Consider the following 27,908-nt stretch of genomic DNA (forward strand, 5'->3'; position numbering starts at 1 on the left):
TATTTTTTACCAAAATATATAAGTTTAATTAAAATTTGCGTACTCTTGCCCCCCTTTCCTATACTTGAGAATAACTTCATGAATGCTAGCATGAAATTTCCATAGTATTTTCAACATGGTACCGGTAATATATTACTTGCATGAGTTGCATAAAATACTGTTTTCTTTCTTTTGCACTTATGAGTATATTCTAGTCATTAATAAAATAAGACATAAAATGATTACTCTTACTCTCATATATACATTTATTACAGCAGATTCTTTGGTCTAGTCACAAACTACCTTTACATATATACATCTTTTTACTTAATGTACATACAGTACATAAAGACGTATAATACATTTTTTCTATATAAAAATAACAAAATTCTATGACTTGCGTACATTATATATTACAATTAATTATACATATATAACACACAAAACTACTTCACATTTTTTTATTTGTAATTTATTTTTTTACTAAGATTAAATCGGGACGACTCAAAGTTTGAAAATACTACATTAATTTTGTTAGTAAATCTCGTTTTGTGATAGAACAGTATCATCACACTTCTCTTGACATTAAACGTTAAAATTCGTATAAACGACAGACATAACAGGTTATCGTGTTACTTTTTTCTTAAATATTACAATATGGATGTTAAGTACATTGGAAAGGTTTCACGCGCCAAGGAGAGTAATTTCATAGTTACTTTTTTTTTTAAAGCATATTGTATCATTTCAACCTCACTACACTAGGCACAGTACCCTGAGTTATTCAAAGATAATTACATATAATTAATTTTAAACTATAGTAAGATTTTTTTTAAGAAAAGTTCAGTAAGTAAGAATGTCAACTAATACTTTATTTCATATAAAACAGAATTAAAACTAATTAAATTATTATTTAGTTACGATTAACATGATCACAGTATAACAAACAAACATAGTTGAAAATTGTATTTTCCATGATAATATTTGTGGGAATAGGTATTTTAAAATATACTTCTTTGAAGAATCCGATCACCTTTATCTTTATCTATTGTTAAGCATAAAACCAATTATTTCATATTATCTATACTTTGATCAAGTCACTAAGGTTTACTGATTACATTTTATTATTGTTTAAGCAGTGGACAGAGCAGAGCCATCTATCGTTCAACGTTGCAACTTTCCCACATTCCTGAGCCCCAAATTAACATATAATAAACTGGCACTTAGAGATATGGTTAAATTAACCATGTATACATCCCTTAGCTAGATTTTGGTTTGATAGTCTCATTTTTTAAAAAAAAACGAACGATTACTTCTCTTCCGTACTACGATTGGGTCATTTGGCCGCGGTGGCTTACCACTGGTGCATATAGTCGTTGGTTTGATCAAAGCTCGCGCCAAGTTGGTTTTGAGGTGGATAAACACCATGTGCTTGGGTTCTGCCCTTTCTTTCCACTTTCTTCATTCCACCATTTCGTTCATTATCATCCTCGCTGTTTCCCTTAGTATAGGAGCATAATTCTGAGACATTAAATTCTAAAAGAAAAGGGGTTAAACACTTTTCATTATATCAGAAAATGAAAAGTGTTTATGCCTAAGGAAATGTTTGGAAACAATTATTAGTTTACTTTTTAAATAGATTTTTGTAGATCTTACTTGGCTCGTTTTTTCCGTACATTTTTGATATACTTAATTTTCTTTACGTTATTCACTATGTTTTTTAAAGTAGGGGTAAGCTTAGTGAATAGCCTTAATACAACACGTTTAAGCTAATCATGAAACGAAAGAACATATTTGAAAGTTTAATTTTTCATATTCGTAAGCTTAGTTCGTGACGATAGATGGCAGAACAAACCTAGTTTCCAAATGGCGTCTATGCAGCAAAAAGTATGACTTGGCTTTCCCATAGTCTTTCAGAGATGAAACATGGACACTTTCTGTATATATTCATGTATAAATCTTTATTATGTGTTATATATCTTTTAATACAGCTCTTTTAAACTCGATGAACCATTTATAATCACTGTAAAATGAAAACTATGTACATGTTTGATTAGTTCTTAATCCATACTAACGGGAAGCACTCCTACTCGCTCTTAATTGTAAACATAAACACAATTCATTTCACACATTTCATTTCAATTCATTTCAACACATTCATAGTAGTGTAGTAGAGTATATAAGTAGTTGTAAGAGAGGTTTGCGAATCTATATACGAATATTAATACTGTAGTTCCTATCTAGAAATAGATAGAAAGTACGTGTCAAAGTTTTTTCTTACAGCTCAATGTAGGTCATCGTAAAATAAACTGAGTTTTAACTTTTACGGTACTTTGAAAGTAGTTTTATCTTTCGCTGTTGGTTATTAATTAATTGGAGCGTTCAGAGCACAATAGAATCAAATCCAATGACCAAAGCTGTGAGGAAAAGAGACATGAAGTTTGTATGGTAAGCTTAAATATATGAAAAGTTACTGTTTTAAAATATCAGAGTTATTTTCAATATTTGGACATTAATAATTAAGCTCTGAAAGGAACTTCACATACAAACCTTAAAGACGAAATATGTCCAAAATAAACTTGATTCCCTTATGCACTGAACGCACTAAAAATTACAGTTCTTTATTTTCATAACACTTTACATGAAGGGGTAAAAGTGGATCTGAAAAGGTAGGGAGAGGCATGACGTCATGCCGTTCCCCTTGCCTATCTTTGCCCATTGTAATTTTTTAGGAAGTGGGAGGACGTCATAGATATTTTATGTAAGTGGGGAGACGACGTCCTCCCGCGTTCCCCCTCACTTTTACCCCCTGCTATGTATTATAGAAAGTTGATTTTAAAATCCATACATAATTTAAGGCAATTGTTAGTTCTCTAAACGTGAGTTTCTTAAGTTTTAATCTGAATTTTCTACAATTACACTAATGTTTATCAATGCCTCAAGAAAATCCAGATAAAATCATGTTTTGTTTTGTTTTGAGCCAACCAAAAAAAAGCATACTTTATGAGCTCAATCACTTATATGCTATAGATACCGGTACTGTATTACTTAATTATATTTTTAAAAATAAATTGAAGGACAATAGACTTAATCTGTTAAAGATGAGCTTCCGTTTAAAAGAAAAAGTTCCATCTCACATATATTTTTACTCTTATTATAGATGCTTATTATTATTATTATTATTATTATTATTATTATTATTATTATTATTATTATTATTATTATTATTATTATTATTATTATTTCAGTATTCACCAGAAAAAATCATCGATCACGGTAGAACCAACCGGTCACGGTAGAATAAATAGTTCTAAACATGCTTCACTATATGAAGGTACCAAGTCTCAGTCCTGGTGCCACTAGCTCCGATGTTTGATTTATCACCATATCACTTTTCCTTTCAAGTTTAATTTTCAGTAACTATAAACTTAATGATCAAATTTATTGTGTTTCTGTTGTAACAAAACCTCAAATCTTTTGATTTTACCTTTGTCTTATGCGATCCACTTGCCTTTTATTACTCGCGTTTCCAGTGCCTGTTCTATTCTATGTTTATTTATCACAATTTTCTTTTATGAACTATCTAAAACACATGATCAAAAACTATGTTCTTCCCATTTTACACTGTTATGTTCGTTTAAACTTGCACTTATCAGTCTTTGCTTCGTTTGGTAAATAAATAACAGTACACTAGATACTGGATCTTTTCCTTTAATAAGATTCTCTTAAAATTAAAGGACTTTTTGTGGTCGAACCAAGGACACTCATGGAACTTCTCCTTTGAAGTTCTCGGTGACTTTGGCGTCCAGGAGTGGCTCCTACAGGACGCTGCTGTTGATGTTGTACACCACCCGAGCTGAAAAGTCGAGATCTGGTGTTCTTGGGTTGTTGCGACACCTTTGATGCTGGCCGAGGGTGATCAAAGACAATTGAGTACCGAGGGGGTGGTGTAACTACATCTTCATATTCCGGAGGAAGATCAGCTAAACTGTCGTTCGGGGCCTCTACTTCGTGAAAGTTGAAAGCAACGAACTGTAATAAAAAAAGTGGAATATTAACGATATTAAGAAATTATTGATAGAATTATTTACAAACTTAATTAAAGACTACCTTGTTTCACTCACAGAATGCTTGGAGCTGCAGTAACACGTATTCTGCAAATGGTTAAAAATATATTGTACAGTAAGAGACACTTCTGGATGGTAAACTTTTGCCGTAAATTTCCATATGGGTGTACCATCCAGAAGTGTCCGTACACTGACATGTGCAAAAAAGAAATGAAATTATTGTTGTTTGTCCCATGACTATGCCGTTTAGACTAAAAGAGACGAATGATAGTTGAAAGTGATTAATTATGGTGGGATGTGTACCCAGAAATTTTTGTTGGAAGGGGTCACTGGCGCATGCCACTACCTCTATATTGTATTGAACGGGTATTATTCTGTAACCGAAAAGACAGTAAGTAATTGTAAAATATTTCCACCTATATTTTCCTTAAAAAAATTTTAAAAATGATAGAACTAGATTGTTTTTATAAGAGAAAGAATACAGATTAAGGGTAAGATCAAATATTTATGCTACATCAATCATTTATTTCCCTATTAAACAAGTACATTTTTATTGAGAAGGTGTAAAAATGTATGTTGAATTAGAAACTTTTGAGGGGGTCCGGACCCGGTGGACTACTCGTGGGATGAAACTTTGGGAAAAACGAGGGAACCTGAAGAAAACTCACGGATACGATATTGCTTACCCCTCTAAGTAACTTGGCTTCGGATCGAACCAGAAATCCCTAGGACCAGTGCTAAGCAACCTACCAAGCCACCGTAAGAATAAAATACATTTTTCTCCGTTAACTGTCTATTCAGTACAAGAGCTAAAATCTATAATTCCTAAATGGAAATGAAATGCAATGAAGTATTTAGTTTAATGTCCCACGATTATGCACCGGGAATAACGGAGACGGTGGTGATAAGAAATGTATGAAATGGTGGAATGAAGAAACGGGAGAACCCCGAGAAAACCCACGCGCACGGTGTTTGTCCACCACAAAGTTCACTTGGCGTGAGGTGGGATCGAACCAGAGACACCACACACCAGAGGTGTACACTCTGCCACTGAGACATCGCGGCCCCTGTTTTGTTCCTATCTCCATTGCTTTTGTCTTTCCAAAGATTCAGAGAGAGAGAAACAAATAAACAAGTAAAAACATTAATTAAATTCCTGCTCAGTGTTTCGCATTGGAAATGTGAACTAAGTGTATAGCATAGCATTAATTAGATAGCCTCTGGAGGAAAATACCTTTGGGTAGGATAAGATGCTAGAATCATATGAAATTAGAGCTGACAGTGTAGTAGGCTATAATAAAAATTCTAATTAGATTAGTTAAGCACAGAATAGGATTAGCTATTGGGTTTGTGTTTCTGTCGATATCGCGGTGGTATTATAATCATAATAGTGTTAACTCTTCAATCATGAGTGTAAATCCCATGCGGAGTTCTCTACTGTTATGTAATTAAAAATTGTACGGTAATACAGTATAAGCCAATCGAAACTGCATAAACAGTTTAAAGGTTTGTTAAAGAATGAAATAAAAACTGATACCTAGGTATGCAGGAAAATACAGAAAGAGGAAGTTCAAGCTCATTTATTTACTTATTTATTTTGCCTTTGTGTATTGAAGAGCTACGTTTACTTTAAAAAAAAAAAAAAAAACAAAAAGGTCTTACCGATAACGCGTTCCACCAAAGACTATACGCGGTCTGCCGTCCCGTTCTTGCCTGAAAGGTAAAAGAATAACTCGACGTACTTCATTGAGTAACAGTGAAAAAATAATAATAATGCTTGTTCTTAAAGTAATTTTAAAAAAACAAAAGAAAATTAAATCTTTGATTATGAAGAAGTATTACGATTAGTAATGACTTTATTCATATGCCAACAGATATGAAGGAATTGGGAAACGATTTCGGAATAGAACCTACGTTTATGCATACTTTTTTTTTTTTTTTTTTTTTTGCTTAGTTACCCCTTTTATTATTATGAATATATTTCATTTTAAATCAAAATTAGGAGTTTTATGTGTGTCAGTGTTAGGAGCATGTGTGTCACCGTTAGAAGAAATGTATTTTTAAATTAAATATACAATAAATACATAAAAATATGCTCTAGTATAACAAAATTTATCAACTATTGCCACCGAACGACATACATTTTAGCGCTAAAAACCAGAAACCGGTTTCTAGAAAAACCGAAACCTGAAAAACCGACATTTTGGTTTTCTCCAAAACCGTTCTGTTTCCACCAAAACTGGTTTTGGAAAAACTGAAACCGGTTTTGAAGAAAACCGAACCGGTTTTGGAGAAAACCAATAACCAGTTTCGGTGAAACGGAACCAGTCTTTGGAGAAAAGCGAAACCGGTTTCGACGAAAACATTTTTTTTTAATTTTCTAAAGCCGGTTTTTGTGCCCACCACTATTAATTTTTTTCTCGATTTTTTTCAAAACCACATATGAAGCATCTTTTTTTTTTTTTTTTTTTTTTTTTTGCAAAATAAAAATTAAGGTTTAAGATTTAATCATAATTTTGGACTAAATCTTATTAAATCTATATTGAGCTCCTACCCGGCATAACCGTGGGACGTAAAACTCAAAGATTTCATTTCTATATTGAGCTCCGCCATGTTGCTAGTATCGTAGTGAAAAGATACAATACAAAAAATGAGCTTAACATGTCTTGGCGTCTCTGGCACGTAAAATTTCGGGGGGGGGGGGACATCAAAGAAAATGATCTAACTGCTAGCGAGTATCTAAATAAATTAAATTAAAATAAAATATTGAATATTTCGTATTTCAAAATATTGGGGACGCGTCCCCCCGCCAGAGACACCCATGGTGAAAAGCTTGACGAGCACGACTTCAGCACGAGTTTCACCTTAATAGGTGGCGTGGTAAATTGTGAAAATTTTCACGGGAGAGCCAAATAAGTTTAACGTCCCTTTGAGCAACGAGACTATACGAGACGTGGAACTACAGCCTAATGTAGCATCCGAACCACATGAACGTCAACCAGGAATCGAACTTTGGTTCCTGCGCCAATGGGCTATATCTACAGCCACAAGGGCGCTTAGTGGTGTTGAAACAAACGGATTGGAAGTACCAGAAAGTAATGAGAAAGTATTGGAAAAACTAGACGAGAAGTGAACAATAATACAGATAATTAGAAAATAAGAATTGTTCGAGTATTGTTTGAGAAAAAAAAAAGTCTTTTGTAGGACATGCTATACGAGTAGAAGGCATGATATAAAAAATAATAATAAAATGATGATGGGGAAGAAAAATAATGCAACTGACTGCTTGATTGAAGCTTAACATGTCTTAAGCACTGAGACTATACAGAACAAAACATATTGTTTAAAGATCCAAACCACTACTCGAGTTAAAAAGTATCCCACCAAAATAACGCACACACCAAGCATGCACTTTAGCCACTCGACCAAGAAACAACTGCAAATGATCAATAATATTAAAGAAAAATATTTTCACACAGACATCAAGACGAAGAATGGGTGAATAGAAGTGATATTAGAAAACAATCCGCGTATACGCACTATGAATGCATTAATTAAGGCGACTAGTTAAATTGAAGCGTCTAAAATGAACGTAATACATTCATTTTACGGTTAGGATGGGAAACATGTGCAAAGTGCACACAGAAGTTTGGAACAAATAGATGAGTTGAATGAAACTGCTACAAGATTAAATTCTATGGTGGGCTTTGTATTGTTGTTGTTGTAAAAAGTGTCCTTTATAGACGTAAAGCAATATAAAATAACCCACATAGGACAGAGATGTTCCGTGATCGTCAGTCCGTCGAAGGCGTCTCTTAACTATAGAATTAGTTGTGTGAACTGGTATTGTACATGAAACTCGAGAAATTTCTCGTCTCGTCTCGAATTTAAAATTGTATTTCTCATCTGGTGGGCAATACTAATCACATTACGACTTTCAGACAACGGACGTCTCGTGGACAGATGTGTTATATCGAAAGTATCACAAATGTTATGTCCTGTAAGTAATCTTTTCCTTGCCTTAATTCCATTAACTATAACTGTCCTTAAATACTAATTAATAGAGTAATAATTCTTGAGTGTATTTCTAGGAATAAGATAATAAAACTGAGTATATATATATATATATATATATATATATATATATATATATATATATATATATATATATACAGTAGAGCGTCGATTATCCGAACGTCGGTCAACCGAACGACCGCTTAACCGAACTGTGTACTCGCCCGCACCTGTTACTCTCCCACCCTACCGTCCATCATCCCCCTCACTCCCAAACCAAGTTTCCCACAGTAGTCGCCGCACTGAGCCACCGCTGGCGGAACATTGCTTCTAATGGGGCCTTCATAAGGCGCTGCTGACCGGCCAAGCCGCCAGTGGCTGTGTTTCAACAATCAGCACACTTCTGTCGGTTTGGCACTGGCTGTAGAAGTACAGTACAGTACAGTACAGTACAGTTCGATTATCCGAACAAACCAGTTTTCCGAACACCCATGTCCCCAATTACTTCGGATAATCGACGCTCTACTGTATATATATATATATATATATATATATATATATATATATATATATATATATATATATATATATATATATATATATATATATATATATACTGTAAACAAAAAATGAGCAATACACATCAGATTTCCGGTATTGTATAGATGAATCAGTTAATTTATTTCCGTTATGTAAATATCCAAACGTAAAGTACATGAAAACCTTGGGGGAAATTTGGATCCATGGAAACAGGTCTAAAAGCACATTGAAACTTGAGACTTTCTAGGTCAGGCACTGTTTACTTTTTTTTCGAACACCAAACAAAATATAAATGAAATTAGCACCTAGAAATATGTTGTATTTACCAAGTTCAGCAGTAACATTTCAAAGGTCAATACAATATACTGTAGTTAAGAGAGGGAGAAAGAAGTGGTACTAATTGCAATACGTAATCACTGTCGTTTGTGCGTATTTTACTCTACTTTTGTGCTTCTAATGACTGTAAATTGAATGATAAGTAGCGATGTTAAAGCAAAGTATCTTCCTCCTACAGCGATTTCAAAGAAGAAACGGCAAACAGTGATAAACAGAAAGACACGAATTGGATGGGTTGGTTTATTACTGCTGAAAGAAGGTGAGTAGTGCATTTAAATATCGTTGTAAGTGTTTTCTATTTATAACAACCAACGAATTTTAAATGACTGAAGTATTGATATCTACATTTATCGTTGGCAGAAATGAGTGTTTCTATTATATTTATTACCGTAATTCCCAATTTAATTTCCTGTGACTCAGCTAAATAAGTAATTTAACCGTAGCTAATATATATGCTTTACGCAGATAGCACTCTTAGTACGAGGGTTGCACTGAAAGTTTCGGGAATCACGTATTGGGAACAATGTAATCAGTTGGATTTTGTTGTAGTTATAAACTGTCATCTTTGTTCACTAAATGCAAAAGTGTAGTAACTCGGAATCTTGTTGCAAGTGAGATGGTCGTGATCAAAACGGGCCTGACGAGAGAGCACTTACGTGCCATGATTTATTACGATTTTTGCCAAGAGGTAACACGGCAAGTGTGTGTTCGTCGGATGACTGCAGCTTTTCCTGATGAAGCCCCATCCAGACGACAATTTACAGGTGGTTTTAGGAATTCAGATGTGGTCGGTGCACCCTGAGTGCTGAGGATCATGCAGGTTGTCCAACGACAGTCATTGTGCCCCAAAACATTGAAGCTGTTCGCGAATTAATTAACACTAATCGACATGTGACTTACGGTGAAATTCAAGGGACCTTAGGTATTAGCATGAGCCAAATACAAACAATATTGCATGATCATTTAGGTGTGAAAAATCTTTGCGCTCATTGGGTCCCACACAATTTAAATCAAGCAAAAAAAAAAAAAAAAGTGTGAAGTGGTGCAAAGCTAATCCGAAAGGGTGAAGTCTGGATCACTTAATTTGGTGTTTAGCATCGTAACAAGTGTTGAAACATGGATTTATGCATACGAACCGGAAACAAAGCGACAATCTGCTGTGTGGGTGTTCCGCGATGAACCTACAACAACCAAAGTTGTTCGTGAACGAAGTGTCACGAAACAAATGATTGCATTATGTTTTAGTAAATCAGATCATATTGCAACTGTCCCACTGCAGAATCGTAGAGCAGTCAATGCAGAATGGTACAGAACGATATGTCTACCAGAAGTACTAAATATGAGCTGTCAGTCCAACCCCAACCGAGGAATCATTCTGCATCACGATAATGCCAGCTCGCAAACAGCAGCTGCCACAAGTGATTTTCGGAACCAGGAAAACGTTGAAATCATGACTCATCCGGCTTATTCCCCTGATTTAGCCCCGTGATTTCTTTTTGTTGCCAGTAATCAAAAACATGTTCCCAGTAATAGATCCTCGTACGTAGGAGATCTACATAAACCTTTGCTCAGAAAAAAAGGCTTTTTCTTAAACGCCTTCTACCATAACCTATGCAGTTTTGATTAATTGATTGTAGTTTAATGGGCATGTAGTCTGAAAAAACGGTAGTTGATATGTTTTATAGATTAATATATTTTTAAAAAATTCAAAAATTGAAACAAAGTTCGCCAAAAGTAGAGAGAATATATATATATATGACAGGCAAATAATTCCAAAATAGCAATGATGATAACATATAAAAGAAAAATCTAAAAAGAAAAAGAACTTAACGAACGTTCACTATTCCAATCTCATGAACAACGGAGAGAATAGGTCACTAAAGGCCACATTATACCTCAAAACTTGATTAAGATTTTTAGACAACCCTAAACGTTCCCTGATGGCTGAGTATTCTGAACATTTTACCACTATGTCACGAATACTCAAGTGGGGCGCTATGAGTTTTGAAAATTAATAAGCATTCCATCACAGAGAAATAATTATTTGGAGATTTCATTAGCAGCATTAATTACTTCTTAAAAGTAGAACTAATTGAATATCAACAATATAAGTTCGTATAAGAACAGTAGCATACAGCTCTAAAATAGATGTGTTTCATATAAAACAATAACATTTAAATTACAATATACTATGGCTATTTTTCGATTATGCATAACCCCATATGTCAATCCTTTCTTGAACACTAACATCACTTTGGACTTTGTGTAACATTTTCTGAATTTTAATAATTTCTGTTAAATACCTCAATTTTGGTGGTAATGATCCTTGGCTTACACCAAGCTTTCTCAACCTCTTTCATATGATGATCTTTTTATCCCAACCTCTTACCAGGGACACCCCAAAAATAATTTTCCATTCCTAAAAAGCTTCATTAATTATTACTGCATACCGCTTATAGTTGTATATGCACTGATAAAAAATTGTAGATGGCGTACTTAAAAAGGTAGGTTACATGCGTAATTCCTGTAGTTTTTGGACTTAACGTACAGCAGACGTATAACTGAAAACGCATGTTTTATAATACTTTCCTAATAAGTGTTCCATCTATACGTACTTTCCGTGTGAAGCAATAGAGACGGTCAAAATCTCACATACAAATGGACGTATAGAACATGTAACTGACGAATGTAACATACTTATATGTATGTAATATATCTACGGAAGCCTGTTGGATGTGAGACATCTTGCAACGGCATGATGGAACATCTAAGGGCAGTGCGTATATAGCATATGAATAACGTATGCTCCATACCGATTTCTATAGGAAGCAAGAGGATTCCGTATATTTGTACAATACACCGCTGACCGGAGAACGGATTTTTCTCAGTGTGCTTGTAAGCCTTATGTAGAAATAGGAATAACAATTTGACAATGAGTATGGAAAGAAAAAATATGTCTATCAAATTAATATTTAAAAATATATTTTCCACTAGTAGATACTCCCTTCGGACCCTTGTAAAGATTACGGCCTCCAGTTTGAAAAGCCCCAGCTTAGATTAATTACATATTGATAGGAGTATAAACAGAATTATATTTTATTATATGTTAGTTATCCTAGTGGTTCTCAACCTTTTCTGGTTGACGACACATTACTGAACGCCTACGTCATCGCGACACACCCGTTTGATTTTTTACTAATAATAATACAAATTATAGTAGTTCAAGTTTTAAGTAATTAATTTATCTAGTACTAGGCATTATAGCTACCACTGGAAACGTTAATGGTACACGCTATCTCAGGATTGATTTAACTAATTTTAAAACTTAAATATTTCGCGACACAAACCATAGGACTAAGCGATAGACCCGTTGGAAACTACTTGACTTATCCAATTTCATCACAGATTATTTCTTCTTTCGTAACCTGGATGGAGGTTTCATCTCTTCAAGTGCAGACTTAGGTTCCAGTCTCCTATATCTGGAGATGCAAAAGAGCCGTGAGAAGAAAAAGTTTTTTTTTTTTCTTAACTCTTTCATCTCTAGCTATATCACTATGTAATATCGTCAATAATTATTTTGTAGCGTCATAATTCAAACGTATTTAAATCTATTGAAATGAAGAGTGATGGATGAGAGATGGTAGATGAATCCGTTTTCGACATATAATAAATTCGTCATTCTATCTTTAAGGGGGCAGACTACTAAATATTTTTCAAAAGCTAACAATTTTTCTTTTGCCAGTTTTTCGTAAGGGAAAAGAGATAATGAAATGTAACTTACTATTTGTATTTATTTTGTAATAAAGAGTACAAAATAAATAATTTTTAATTATCAATAGAATTAAAATACAAATATTATTTAAAAAGTAATTAACAAGGAACACAGACAGTGCGATAAGTCATCAATTACCGTTGAGTTCATTTTCTTAGTCGCTTCCATAACCTAGATTTTTGGGTAATTCAAATTCTGGTCTCACTGTAATTTCTATGGATGTCAACAATGAAAATTCTTCCGAATAACATTATGTATTACTGAGGTAAGTCACATTTCATTATATCTTTTCACTTACGAAAAACTTGCAAAAGAAAAATTCTTAGCATTTGAAAAATATTTAGTAGTCTGTCCCCTTAACATCAAATTATAACAATCACAAAACATGATACACTGAACACATTCTATTTATCTTCAGATCATTTATATTTTATTATCAACCTCCTATCGCCAGCATTCTACAGTAGCCCATTATCAGCTTCCGTTCATCCAAAACACTACCGGGCTACATAAATTTTAAATTAACGGTGACTTTGTGTTCTTATTGGTTCATCGCAAATATTAGTATGGTGTTTCTTTATGCAGAATCAGTTTCATGCAATACTACTTAATAATATACACATTCTCTACTTAGGTTTTCTCTTTATGATCAGATAATGCTGAAAATTATTATTAAATTGTTTTAAGAAGTCAATAATTCTGCCAAGGAAATAGAAACACCTAACTTATCATAAATACGTAACAAATGTTGTGTCTTTATTTACTTGCAAATAAAATATGCGGTATGCTAGTATTTATTTGTTTTTAATCGACCTATACCGTGCATAGTTATTATATAAGAATACTGCTTACCGAGGTACTCCTTCGACATCTGTATCCTCTTGTATTAGCTTTGAAGATAAGAACCAGACAACCACTGATGACAATTACAAACACTCCTATCCCAATAAGCACTGCACCTAACTTTACGTTGATCCCCCACGGTTCTGTATCATCTTTCAATTTCACTGATTTTTCAACGCTAGTAAAATAGTCTGTGTCTGTCATTGTCAACGCCATAGCTCCCATCAAGATTAATAATGCACCAATGCAGCAACAAGATATCATGGGAAGGCATCCTGCACAATGTCCTGGCATGTCGGAATATCTGATGGTTCTTGGTGATAACATACTATTATTGTTATTATTATTATTATTAGTTAGTGTTTCAGAAAAATATAAGTCATGCAATATAGGATACATCAATTAAGTATTATCATTGATAATACGTTACATTCCACTGTGAGTACAATACAAAACGGTAGCTGTCCATACTAATTATGTTGTTCTTCAGCAAAAGATTGATTTTTACTTGCACTTTGTACTTTTTGTTATCATCGTGTGAAACACTATTCTTGAATAGAGTCTGTTTGAGGGACAACTTTGTTTCTATTGTGCAAGGACACAAACACATTTATCCTCACTAAAACAATGAGAAATTTCAAATTTCAGTTTTCTTGATTACACAAATTATATATTATGTTACCTTTAACGCTAACAGATAAAACTTTAATAGAAGATCCACACTTGATTTAGAAATACGTTTTGCGTCCGCTGTTAATGAATGAGCTACGCATAATGTTTCGACTGATATGAAATGAAATAGACTGCACAAACTTACAAGGCAACAGTGTGCTTTCGTACAATGGAAAAATACCATTAACAAACGGAGTTGCTTGAAATCAGGAAACTATGATATGGATTTCCTCTTAATACTCATTCTAGTCAAAAGTCTTGACGTTAGCAACCGGAAGTGTCGAAAGGAAACCGACAGAGATGTACCGGAAGTTAGATAAAGAATATTTATTATTTTTCGAAAATATTTTCGTTTTACTATTATTACGTGGATATTACGTTTTCGTATGAATTGTGTGGTTTGTACGTTCGTATGTAAAGATCACATTGTATTCAATAAAACGAAAAAAAAAAAAAGAATATTCGATTACATTACAAATCCAATGACGAACACTTATAAGAAACGATGACCATTATCAATCAAATCGGTTAACTGAATCATTGTCATCAGAAATCATTTATTTTTATAATAGACAAAATAGACTATTAGTAAAACCTTGGGTACTGGTAGTCTAAAAAAGAGTGTAAATTTAAATAGCCTATGAATAAATATTATATTCGATTTTTACCTAAAATGAAATTACGTGTAGTCCCAGTGTGGCATATGCTCTGATACATAACCGAAATGTCGTCCCGAAGTTATACGTCCCGTTTTGACCGGGACTGTCTCGATTTGAAGGCTCTTGCCTTGATGTCCCACATATTTACATTTATCTCGGTTTTCAGTCGTAACAATCTTTTTTTACTTCTTGTTTTGTATGTTTATATTTTCATTGTTGTACCCTGAAATAGTATTATTACATACTTTTATATTATCATGTGTAATCGTAATTCATAATACACTTAATTATTAGTAGAGCATACACACACACGACGTACAGTTCATATAATCTTTGTATCGAATATGTGCATTACTTTCCTAACCGCATCATTACTGATTTATCCAGCAGAAATGAAATAAAAATGGTTCTAGTGCTGGTTCCGTACTTTCTACCGACGGAAGGAATGAAAGTACGCTTTGGACTGGCAGGTATGGTATCCCTAGATAGGCTATATTTTACACTTTACTATTTTGTAGAACAATATTTTTAATTTGATTCTAGTGACAAGGTTTACCTAACTAAAACCAAGATACTGAGCAGTTTCTTATCAAAATACAATTATAGCTTCTTCAGCATTTACCGAGGAATATATATTGTAAAATACAATAAGGAATACGTATATCAGCGATACTATAGAACAGGGGTTTTCAAACGTTTTGCAGTTGAGACTCCCCTCAACCACTAAAGTCTGAACGCGCCTCTTCTGTCAAAATTACATGTGTCCCTACAAGAAAGACTATCACTATGATAAACTCTGTTTCATTTATTAATCACTAATGGAAATATCTCATTAACACAGGTGATCTACATTGTACACACACTACACCTTTTAATGTTATTAGCCGGTGTTAATAATTATAAATTGTGGTTAAGTCAGATATTTATGTTAAAATTGAAAAATAGCAGCACACAGGGAATTTGCATAACAAACACCGACACATTTAAATGTTGAGCAAAGTCAACGGGATGTATGAACTTGTTTATTTTTCTGTTGCTTTAATTTCGGTTAATTCGTTGGTTGAACTTTAACATTCCTTTCAGCACCAAGGATACATGCGACGTAAACTTACAAGACTCCCCACCAGGAATCAAACCCGGGACCCCGTGCTTCAAAGGCGCGCGCGCTATCTACCAGACCAAAGGGGAGGGCTTTCAATTAATTCAATAATTCAAATATTACAAACATGCCAATATTCAAGTGTTCAAAAACATAATTTTACCTAATTTTGTCTAATCTAATGGCTAGCGCGTACGCGTTGCCAGATTTGATTCCCTGTGGGAGAGTGTTAAAATTTGAAAGCATGATATGATTCGGATATTACCTTAAACTGTAGGTCCCGTCTCATATAAGCTCTATGTTGAAAAGAGACGCTGAACTTAAAAAAAAAAACAATTCTACATGTCAAATTTAAAAAATGAACCACTAAATAATAAACTTCACGTAAGAATGCTTCGAAATTATACCTAGATTATTACATATATAATCCACTTTAAATGTAACTTACCATATAAAATTTAAGTCTATGTACTCTAACAGAAGTTGCGAAGCTCATTTCAACTCAATATTCAGTCTTCAGTTGTTTCTATGGTTGTAGGAACCCATGTGCCATCTTCCAATTGCTTGAAGAGTGAAGAGTATCGAGGTACCATCTCTATAACTTCTTCGTAAGGAGGAGGAGCGTCCGCGTCTTGTTGAAGACCAGCGTACAGAGCATTGGGACGCAACAGCTGAAACAATTAAATAGGCAAATGAGTATAAAAATATAAAGTTTAATTCGGAATGAGAAAAAGAAATAATAAAGACTACTTAAATATGATGAAAAGTACAATACTGTAAGATTCCAAAAGAAAGAGTAAACGTGGTTAAAATAATGAAGGAAACAGGGATGGCCGAATGATCTAGCAACATGCTCTGCTTGTCATGTATCAAGTCCAGAATAATGATGATCTTGGTACTATAACCTATTACGCTGCATTATTGCTAGAATCGCCAATTATTCTAATGATAAAATATGTGATGATAACCGATATTTTATAAACGATAACATGGTGAGTTGCTGTTACACGTGATATTCTGATATTGTAACGTAGGTATCCTCTAGTATGGTGAATTGTTGTACACGCGATACTCTGATATTGTAACACAGGTATCTTCTAGTATGGTGAATTACTATTACACGTGATACTCAGATATTTAACGTAGGTGTACTCTAGCATGCTGTTTTATTGCTAGAATCACCGATTATTCTCATGATCAAAGATAGGAGGAAGGAAGAAACATTAATCTCAGAATTGTACCACGTGAATTATTATTACAATGATACTCTGACAATGTCATGAAGGTATCCTCTAGCATGATATACATAATTATTATAATGGCATTTAACGAAATGGCATTACCACTAGCAGTAAAGTAGTTCCTTGCATATTAAGGGTGCTACAGGCGAATTTATGTATGTATGTATGTATCCCACTTCAGAATGGAATAACTTTTTTTTTTTTTTACATTGCAATTGAACAAAGTGTAATAAACGTAAATAAATACTGCATATTAGCATTTAAATAAATACTGCATGTTATTCTTACGCTCACCACTTCTTTTTTTTTAATGATGTTTAAATTATCCAATTAAAAACAATTATAATATTGCATCTTTCACTATTTTGAAAAGCAGATAAAGTGTTAAGGATATGTATGAAATGTTATGAAACAGATATCTTTTACAAAAGTCTCCATTGGAATTCAGCTGTGTTCGAAAATCATTTGCCATCGAGCTTTCGATGACTTGTTTAATCATAATTTTCAAGATATCAAATCTTCATCGAAAGCACAAAGATAAATATTTAAGTAACTCCCAAACATGACTGAATTCCTTATTCTAGACTTCTGTACTAATTATCATTCGCTGGAGAATAAACGTAAATCTGTTTCCGAAACTTCCTTTTCCAGGAGAAATTTGTTTAGTCCGTCAGTAATAATATTTCAATCTCCACGTAGATATTTATCGTATATAGCAAGGGTCTGAAAGATAGGATCTTGTAACCATATCCAGTAAGTGGCTTTCTCTCCCTCAAAATTGTGACACAAATTTTGTTATCTTTGAGTGAAAAATAAAATAAATATACGAACAAAATGTCAGGAACATATAAAAATTATCACCACGAGTGATTGATACAGCATGGTTGTCGATCTTCAAGGGTGAAAGTTTAGCTCTATCTTCGAAGTGCACCAACTCACTTCATAAAATATTATTCTGACTTTTAAGAAAGGTATTCTATTTTATCATCAGTATTAACAGACGAAAACCATATTCACGAAGAAATTAAATGTCGACTAAAAGCAGGGAATTTGTGTTATTATTCAGTTCAAAATCTCTTGCCGTCGTGAATTCTGTCAAGGAATTTGAAGCTTAAAATATATAAAACGATAATCATGACTGTTGTTCTGTATGGTTGAGAAACATTGTCGCTTACTCGGAAGGAAGAAGATAGATTAAAAGTATTTCAGAACAAGATCCTGAGACGAATATTCGGACCCAAGAGAAACGGGAATGGGGAATGGCGGGAATTTCATAACGAGGAACTGCATAATTTATACGGTTTACTCAACATTGTTAGGGTCATCAAATCTAGGAGGCTCAGGTGGGCAGGTTATGTAGCCAGGATGGAAGAAAGTAGGAACGCTTTCAAAAATCCTATCTGGAAGACCAACCGGAAGACGACCATTAGGAAGACCTAGGTCCAGATGGGAGGACAGTATTAAGGTGGATCTCTCACAAATAGGAATACAAAGTAGAAACTGGATCCAATTGGCTAAGGATACAAGTCATTGGAGAGCTTTGTGAACGCGGCATTGAACCTCCGGGATCCATAGGCCATAGAGATATTTAGTTTTATTCTATTTTATCCAAAAGTAAAAGTTTCAATTGAGAAATAATAACTTGGAACAAAATTGATTAGAAAACCTTTGCACAGCAGTGAGTGATATACCTCGACAAATTTTCATAATAAATATAAGCATACTCTTCTCTGATCCCTATGTCTTTTTGCTAGCAGAAGTGCCCATCCTTTGCACGCGAAGAATAAGGTTTAATGAATATCAAACCGGAAATTTTAATATTGTGGAAAGCGGAATTTTGGGAAACGCTGAAATACGTATTTCTTTATTTCTCATAAAGAGTTTTGTTGAATTCCACACCTCCAATTTCAGTAAATCCTAACATGAACATAACATCAGAAATATGAACATAAAATCAGAAATTAGATTATTTCTTACTGCAGTAGCGAAATTTTTCAAAAATATTGAACCATGTATTCCCTTATTTTTAATTAAGAGTTTATATACCGAATTTTACATCTCTAACTAAAGAGGGACATTTTCTAAATAAAGAAGCGGAAATTTGAAATTATAAAAAGTTCCCCTTTAAGAGGCCCCATCACGGCGAAATTAAAATACCGCTAATTTTACAGTAATTATGTGTTATCTTCAAATAGATAAAAGATAATCAAAATGTGAAACAAGATCATCCTAGACAATATTATTTTACATGAAATACCGTTATCATAACTCACTTACCTGCTTTCGATTTCTAGCCATATAGAAAATCGGAATTTATTTTCGCGTTTCTAAATGACTGCAAACGGAAGGCTACTAGGGGACTCGTGATAACGGTACCTCATGCAAAATAAAATTGTCTAGGGCGAACTTGTTCCACATTTTGATTATTTTCTACCTATTTGAAGATATCAGATAATTACTGTAAAATTAGTGTTATTTTAATTTCGCAGTGATAAGGCCTCTTAAGAGCAAAATTTACAAAAATGCTGAAGCACGTGTTAGGTTATTTCTAATGAGAAATTTATAAACCAAGTTTCATCTTTCTAACTTGAGAGATTTATGAGATACTCTAGTCTCGGAAAAAGATTAGCCCCCTCCTCTTTAGAGCTTGTATTTTTACAAAATCATTTATTATAGTTTATTTTCGTGATAAAGAGAATATTCTGTCCAAATTTTGAAGTTTCTAGCTCTAGTAGAAAGGGCCTTAGGGTTGGTGACTGAGTCACTTTTATTCTTTTTTATTATAATATAGCAGTGATTCCCATTTACTTCAGAGTTCCGGACCTTATTACTATTATTATTATTATTTCGAAGGCAAGGTACAGACTCCAAATTTTAAAATTTTGGTGTCTGTGTAGTAGTAGTAGTTCTTGGGAGGTACGTAACAACTCTTATTAAAGAGTAAAATATTAAAAATAATTAAATTAATAAACCTTTATTTAAGTTATAAGTAGAGACCGGATGTTAGGCAAAATGCCTATTCTTTAATATTAAAGATATGATCAAAAATAAAGTTTTAAAGTTTATATAAAGGGTTATAGTTTAAATTTAAGCCTATTTAATTTTGCGTATTTCGCTCCTTACTGCCAAAATATTAGCTTTAGTGCCTAATATTGCCTATTCTATACATTTTCTTCAAAATAAGACTTTATTGGGGAAAAATATATAATTTTGTGTTTCAAGAAAGGATTCTGCCTCTTCCGAGAAGTATTAGATTAAAAAATACTAACTTATGGGCCTCACTACAATAAAAAAAAATGTTGCCGAAAACAATGACACAATCCACATTTCTTACGCCCTCTATCTTCCTCTTGTTTGCAACAGCATTGCATTCGGCATATGCCCAAAAGACGTTATTTGAGTCTACATCTCAGCATAGTGGACTGAAGTTACGAACTGCTGTTTGTAGTGATAAAATGCCGTAAAACATTGGAATTCTGTATGTACTGATAAAGTGTATAAAATTTGGACTTTTATGTGTAGTGATAAAGTGTTGTTTCGAATGTATTTACCAAACATACATAGAATGCATGTTAAGTTTCGTTTATATATATATAGTAAAACAAGTTATTAACAAAGAGGTATATTTCTATATTCTTTGAACATTATCTATAATTTGAATTTTTAAAATTGTATTGAGTATATATCTTCATTATTTCGAGTTACATTTTAATGCCTATTTTACTGTCTATTTTTTTAAATTTTAAGTGCTTATTTTCCAGGTTTTTAATGCCTAAACATCCGGTCCCTAGTTATAAATATACAACATACAGTAGATTGTATTATTCATATCTTTTGTAAATAAAATAATGTTGCGGACCACCAATGGAAATACTGCCTTTATATAGATAATAGTACATGATACTTATTTAAAATATTGGTCACTAGTAAGATGCAAAAAAGCTGGCTTTTTGGGGGGGGGGGACCGGAAATTCTCGTAATTTTGACTTGTTATTCTTTTTTTAAATGAAAAAATCAAATACCACAGTGTTTTCCTGCCGTGGATTCTACAATTTAGAAGTTCCTTTACAATAATCAGTATTTGTAATTTCTATGTTCAATCCGGGGCTGGGTATTTTTTGATTGATTTTCAAAACTGACATTGGATTGGCCAAGAAGAGTAAGAGAAAGTTAAGCAACTCATCATATGACATGTGCAAGGGCGCCCATCAGGGGGCAAGGTGGGGCGCTCGCCCCCCCTAGAGAAAATTGTACTTCGGAATATCGAAAACCCAATAGAATTTTTAGAATAGTTACATCAAAATTTGAAACTATATTTGAAATGTCGCTTTTTCTTGCCTCCCCGTGAAACCACAACATGGGCGCCCTTGGACATGTGTTTTGTTGGCTGCTTAACCATCTTACCAAGTATTTGAAACTTACATATTGTGTCATCTTGTATTTTAGGGATTGTTTGAATTTATATTGGCAGGCAAGATAAAAAGGTACCAGAAACGAACAGTTACAAAAAATTTTACTTTGGTATAAAATTCCGCTTACATCTCGTTCTCAGTAGTAATAGTAATCGGTAGTAATAGTTTATTATTCACAAAATTCTTATTTTCTTTACCGTTATATCATATGAATACATTTGAAATAGGAACCTAGTGGATAGCGTTTTTAACTTTCTAAAATTTTGAGCGACCTCTGTAAATTCATTTGGCTGTATTATATATAGACACTTGTTCTACGTATACTACCATATTAACCTAGGAAATAACTCAAGTGGTAGAGCGTCGGCTTCGCGGTCGGGAGGTCGTGGGTTCGATTACCGCTGTCGATCATAGTGACGGGGTTTCCAGAATTTTTTTCAGTCCTACCAGGAAAATGCCGGGACGGTGCCTACTAATCAGGCCCTGGCCAATACCTTCTCAAATCCTTTCCACTGTTTTTGTTGTTAGATATCCAGCACAAAATGGCCTCTGAGCTGTATCTGGCGATTGTTAAATAATAAAATAAAATAAATAAATAAATAAAATGTGTATTTAGATCCTAAAACATATTCTAACTAAAGATTTAAATTATACATAAATTGTAAATGGTAACTTCATTCCATGAAGTCTACTTATAACATTTTCAAAACAATTATTGCTAAGTCTTAAAATATTTTTGTGGTTGAGGATTATTCTCGTAAAGTAGCTCTATGAGCAACTCATTCGAACTACATAGAAAATCCGTTGCGTCCACCGAACTGCCCTTTTTCTTTCCTATCGAATGACTGATTCCTTTGATTTCTGAAATTTTTCTCCGAATACGTTAATCATTTTTTTTTTTTTCGCGTTATAATTGTAACGTACTTCGTGAGGTGAAACCCAAGCACTTTATTTTTAATTCCTGGTGTGGCCTCAAAAAGAGACTAGAGGAAATTCTAATTAGGTTCAATAAGGTTATACTGCAGCAAAAAATGTGTTGGAAGCAGGTTAATTACGATTTCAATGTCAAAACGGACGTTTCAGCTATAACATTTATTTCAACAAAATTTAATATGTTAATTTCAATAACAATCATAAATGTCAAACCAGAATCATAATCACAACGAAGAAAATGTCATCTAAATATCACCGGAAACGTCCATTACTCGATGTCGTGTTCATCTCAATACATTTTATCGAACATAAGAGCAAAAATACCAAATTTTGAGGTTATAATTTTGTAATGATTAATTATCCAAAAGAGTATTTAATTCCAATTTCCTAATTTAATTTAATTTATATACTACTAGCCCATATTGCCATAAACAATAAGATATCCCCAATCAAACGAATGAATGAAAAGCAATGCGGAATGTACTTTTACATCTTAAAATTCGAAATAGGTACAAAACAGCCCAAAATGTCCCAAACAAAAAGGCTTAACAAAACTTCGTTTTTTAAAAGGACTGTATTTCCTATCTCTTGCATCTCTAGTTACTATATAACTAAAAACACCTCAAGTCCTTAGGTACATACAAAGGACAAAGATTACGAAGTCAAATGTAACAACGAGAATATATTGTTTACCATTTCCACTGGTACAAACTAATTTTCTGAGCTCATGAATGAGTCACAACTATGAAGCAATGTTGGAGGACACAGAATGTAGAAAGAGACGAAATTACGCTTTGTCGTTACCTGTTCTTTTTTATTCTTATTTTGTAGCTAGGTCTTTGCCACAAATCACTCTTTGTCATTTCGTATGCTTAGAACGCAACTGCAGAGTTCTGCGTAGAATTTTCAAATCCAAACGGATGTGATGGAACTTAACGTTCAATGGACGTCAGCCGCCAGAGATTAAAACTGAATAAGACGCTAAAAGCACTTTTTAACGACGAAAAGTTCAACAAACGCCAGCGAAAGGAAAACTTTAGTTCTGTTTATATAAGCACCAAATTATGTTTTCTTTCGAATGAGATTGTCCAATGATTCTTTTGAAGTTCCTTATAATATACAGCCAGACAGCGCTTACTATGGGTAGTTGTTATCGTACCCCTGTAGGAACCGAAGGTAATCATGGGATCCGAGGAAGCTCGTGCCCCCAAAGTTCGGTTGTGCATATAGAGTCTTGAATATCTGGCTTGGATATATCTTTGCTTGGATATCTGGCAACGGAACACAAATACGTAAATCCCCCAAAAGTTGTAAATAAATTGACGCTGTTGGACAATGGACTGGCAAACAGAATAATCGTGAAAAAAATAATCATGCATCACAGTTTAATTCACTGATTTGTGTCACACCTTGCGTCACTTTCTACATTCTCAGTAATACATTTTCATCGTGTGGAGCCTAACATTTCCGTTCAGTACCGGGACAATGTGCGTATGAAATGTGAACAATTTAACGTATAAGGTCTGAAGCATAAAGCATATGTATTGTTCTTAGAATTGCATCCATACCAAAGATGAGATCGTTAAGGATATTCGTAATACTTGCCACCATCACTAAATCACTAGAAAAAAATAAAATAAAAAAATAAAGAAAGAAAATGAAGAAGAAGATAAAAATATTAGCAAGAGAGTTAGATAACGTGTTTAGCTTCCTATTATAAACGCAAATTTTGCCTGTGATGTCTTAATCTTAGTTACTGTTACTATAGTACGATCAAAATAGAAAGAATTGACATTTGAAGGAGCACCTGTTGCCCTGTCGCCGCGTTAAAGCGCCCCCTGTGTTACCTCCACTTTGGTTGATAAACACGTCAGAATATGTGACACAAGACGGCAATATTGTAGTGTTGTTATGCCTTTCTATAGAAACCCTTCACTTGTTACTACCACCACGACGTTTATGATTGGCTCCTCTCTCGGTGACTTTAATAACCTAGAGACGTAGCTTTCCTTTTCAACACAAATTTCCACGTGATTTTGAGCCGTCAATTCATTTCTAATTTTGATCGGAGTATATAGTATCAATGGAACAATGAATAATAAACATTTATTTTAATATAGTGATATAGTAATCATATTAATGCTAAGTGAACTTATTAAACTAATCCGAACCGGGTGTTAAATGATTCGAATGATATTGAGTAGATACTGCATTTTCTGGAGCAGTAATTTTAGATTTTCGATCTACATTATGTATAAATATGTCTTAAAGGACAATCCTGTCTCTCCATCTGTCTGTCTTGATAGATATCGCAACTAAGCACAGTTGCCTTTAGTGGATTTAGTGATCTAAAATGGTTTAGTTTGCTCACTTATTTCTCTAGTAAAACTCACTTGTTCAAACAAACCCTGGCTGTTGTACCGAACACTTTGAATCTTGCGAGGCCAGTGCTCGCCAGTCTGGGACTGGTGTTCAACCGGACTTAAGCTTAATAATAAAGATCAATCCCGAGTGAATCTGAGTCCTATTGAGGGTAACAAGCCCAAAAGCCAACGAGATTAGTGTATGCGAGCTCCATTGAGGGAAGTAAGCCCGAACAGGCGTGAGCCACAACGAGGTTACTGAGTGCAACCCGAAATGAGAACTAGACTAGTGCTGTCGAATTTTTGTGATATTTGCGGTTTTCAAAACCGACATTTTGGTTTTATGAAATTTCACTTTTTTCAAAAACCGGTTTTCGGTTTTTCAAAAACCGATTTCGACAGCACTAAACTAGACCCAGTGAAGAATGTGAGACCGAGGGAGCCCAAAACAAAATGGACATATCTACAGATAAGCGATAGTTCGACCACCCTCTTTCGGAACTTTAACATGGTAGTCCTTACTGTATGAAGAATGTTCCTTTTTGCCTCTAAGTCTCAAGAAAACGTTTTACGAACCAACCAGTTTTATTTTTTAAGAATATTTTTTTATAAATTTCTCCTTTCACTCTTTCTTTTTACTGACTTGAAAAACAGTTCCACAATGCGAGGGGAGTTGAGTTCTGAGCAATGAGCTCTCCTAGTCTTTAAAGTACCAACGTAGACACACACAGACCTTATCACTCTTGAACCACTCGACCGATCTCGATCAAATTTTCAACATAAGTTATATGATGTTCGGACCTGAGATAGTTTATATCGTATCACTTTGACGGTGCGACTTAGGGGAGGGGAAGAGACATTTAAAAATGATCGAAAATGACCAATATCAGTGTCGAATCCATAGTTTTGTGGGTTGCTGACTTGAACAGTGGCGCTTCCGGTCCCGTTTACATCCGAATTCAGCTCTGCAACTTGTGGTACGGGAGGGTGGAGAAACATGAAAATGATCGAAAATGACTAATATCAGAGAGCGCTTTAGTAACAGTAAAAACTGAATGACTAATGGAATATATTGCTATTTTTTTAAAAAAAAATTTAAACCTAGCAAAGCGGGCAACTGATGTTCATGATATATATATATATAGGGCCGGATCCAGGATTTTCTGACGTGGTACACACCAATTACTACCAAAATAACCAATCACAGTGAAACTCTTCAAAGTGACATGTGACAATTCTTCATTCCTGACAACCTGGATGCGTAGGACGGAGGGAGGGTATTTTAAAGAGGGTCTCAAGTGCAGGAAAAAAAAATGTTTTCTCCTCCTGGCTTCTGTTCTTTTCCCTACTTGAGAAATGTTATATTGTTTTGCTTGGTGAATCCTTCTCCAACCTAAAGAAAATCGACCTAAACTATTGCTTTTGCAAGATTCCGCTTTCTTTTAAGCCCCAGACGGAAACATCACGGCGGAAAGTTTTGAAAAGTTTGCCTATTTTTCGCTGCTAGGTTCTCACATAGTGTAGCCTACATTTATAACGAAACGGAGTGCACGTGCGACTCTGTATATATATATATATATATATATATATATATATAAAGGCGGATCCAAGGGGGGCTATAGGGGCCACTACCACTTGACCCTTAGGTATACACTAGATAAAATGGACTTCAATCCTGTTTTACACTAGATAAAGCGGTAAACTATGGTTTAGCCCCTTCCTTGATCATATCCTGGATCCGCCACTGTATATATATATATATATATATATATATATATGTGTGTGTGTGTGTGTGTGTGTTTGTGTGTGTGTGTGTGTGAATGTATCAACACAAAGGCCCCTTCCAAACAAAAATCCTGGCTACGCTACTACTCCCAGACAAATATTTGCCACTTCTCTAAGAAAAAAAAAACATATCACATGATTGTGAATCTTTAAAAAAATATATAAAAAAACAATTGGTAACAAACTATGAAATTATTTTCCGTACACTTCACTAGTGCAAAATGTGTTCTTGTCTTCGTACTGGATATTATGCAATGTAGCCTATATTGTTTTGTAGTGCATATGCATAATGCACATATGATGGCACGAGGCACTTCAATGAAGAATTTGCTATTGTACACGAGATTTGTTATCTTAACCTTCTATCTCCAGTGACGTCACGCAGAGAATTAATTCTAAGTACAGTATCTCGTGTTCTTTTGTGAGTGTGAATGTTTATTGTTGCTTTAATTTGTTATATATTGTCTAGCGTGGCACTGACCTTGAGAGTCAGTAAACATGTGAACGTGTTTTCAGGTGGAGAGATGGAATATGGAAACTGCTTTATTCAAATTCAGGAAGCCTTCAGTGTGGGAAGTTCAAATCCTCTACCAAGGTTGCAACTGTTACGAACTCAAGACGAAAGTGTTTCAAACTATTGCTTCCTTGTATTACATTCTGTAAACAAGAGAAATGTATTTTGAAGGTTAGACAACATATGCTAATACTGCACTTCTTCTATGTATTTGAGCGAGCATGGCATCCATAATAAAGAGTAATGTAAAAGTAACGCTTTGAGAATTTTTGTTGCCGGGATTTGTTTGTTTTTCATCTTTCCCAAATAGCATATCCACAGGATGTCCACATGTCCCATACCTGTCCCGAGACATTCAACTCGTACTAGAAGATTTTAAGCATAATAGAAATATCCACGGGTTTCCTTTGGATTTCAATTGTATACGTCTGTCACGGGACCGTATTTGAATGTCTAAAAGATTTCCTGTTATTATTCGACAAAGAGATGAGAAATGTCCTACAGGAATTTCGATAGGAACAGCATTTGAAACAAAGCAAGATGATAAAAATAAAAGACAAGTGCTATTTTGAAAAATTAATTTAAACAGCTCAACCGTTTCCTTGTTTTTCTTCTTCATTGTTTTCATTCTATGAATACGAAATAACAAACTTAAATAGGTGCCTTTTTGCCCCCTTTAGAA

The 27,908-nt window shown here is 34.0% G+C and overlaps 1 protein-coding gene across 5 annotated transcripts in view; it reads right to left on the reverse strand.

Moving 5' to 3' along the window:
* Positions 1–230: 230 nt before the first annotated feature.
* LOC145688476 (uncharacterized) overlaps positions 231–27,908 on the reverse strand; it is a 58,132-nt gene continuing 30,454 nt past the window's right edge. The window contains exons 1-3 of one of the 5 annotated variants that reach the window (XM_081762791.1): positions 16,427–16,623; positions 5,706–5,756; positions 231–4,008 (exon numbers count right to left, since the gene is read on the reverse strand). In XM_081762791.1, coding sequence (XP_081618917.1) covers positions 3,688–4,008; positions 5,706–5,756; positions 16,427–16,474 — 420 coding nt within the window. In that variant the 5' untranslated portion in view covers positions 16,475–16,623 and the 3' untranslated portion in view covers positions 231–3,687. Of the gene's footprint in view, positions 4,009–5,705; positions 5,757–13,557; positions 14,350–16,426; positions 16,650–27,908 lie in introns of those variants that run through there. The other 4 variants (XM_081762763.1, XR_014131915.1, XM_081762772.1 and 1 more) reach the window with 4 other exon arrangements.

The sequence above is a fragment of the Thermobia domestica genome, chromosome 1, assembly GCF_964235325.1.
Source record: "Thermobia domestica chromosome 1, izTheDome1.hap1.1, whole genome shotgun sequence".
Taxonomy (NCBI): Eukaryota; Metazoa; Arthropoda; class Insecta; order Zygentoma; family Lepismatidae; genus Thermobia; species Thermobia domestica.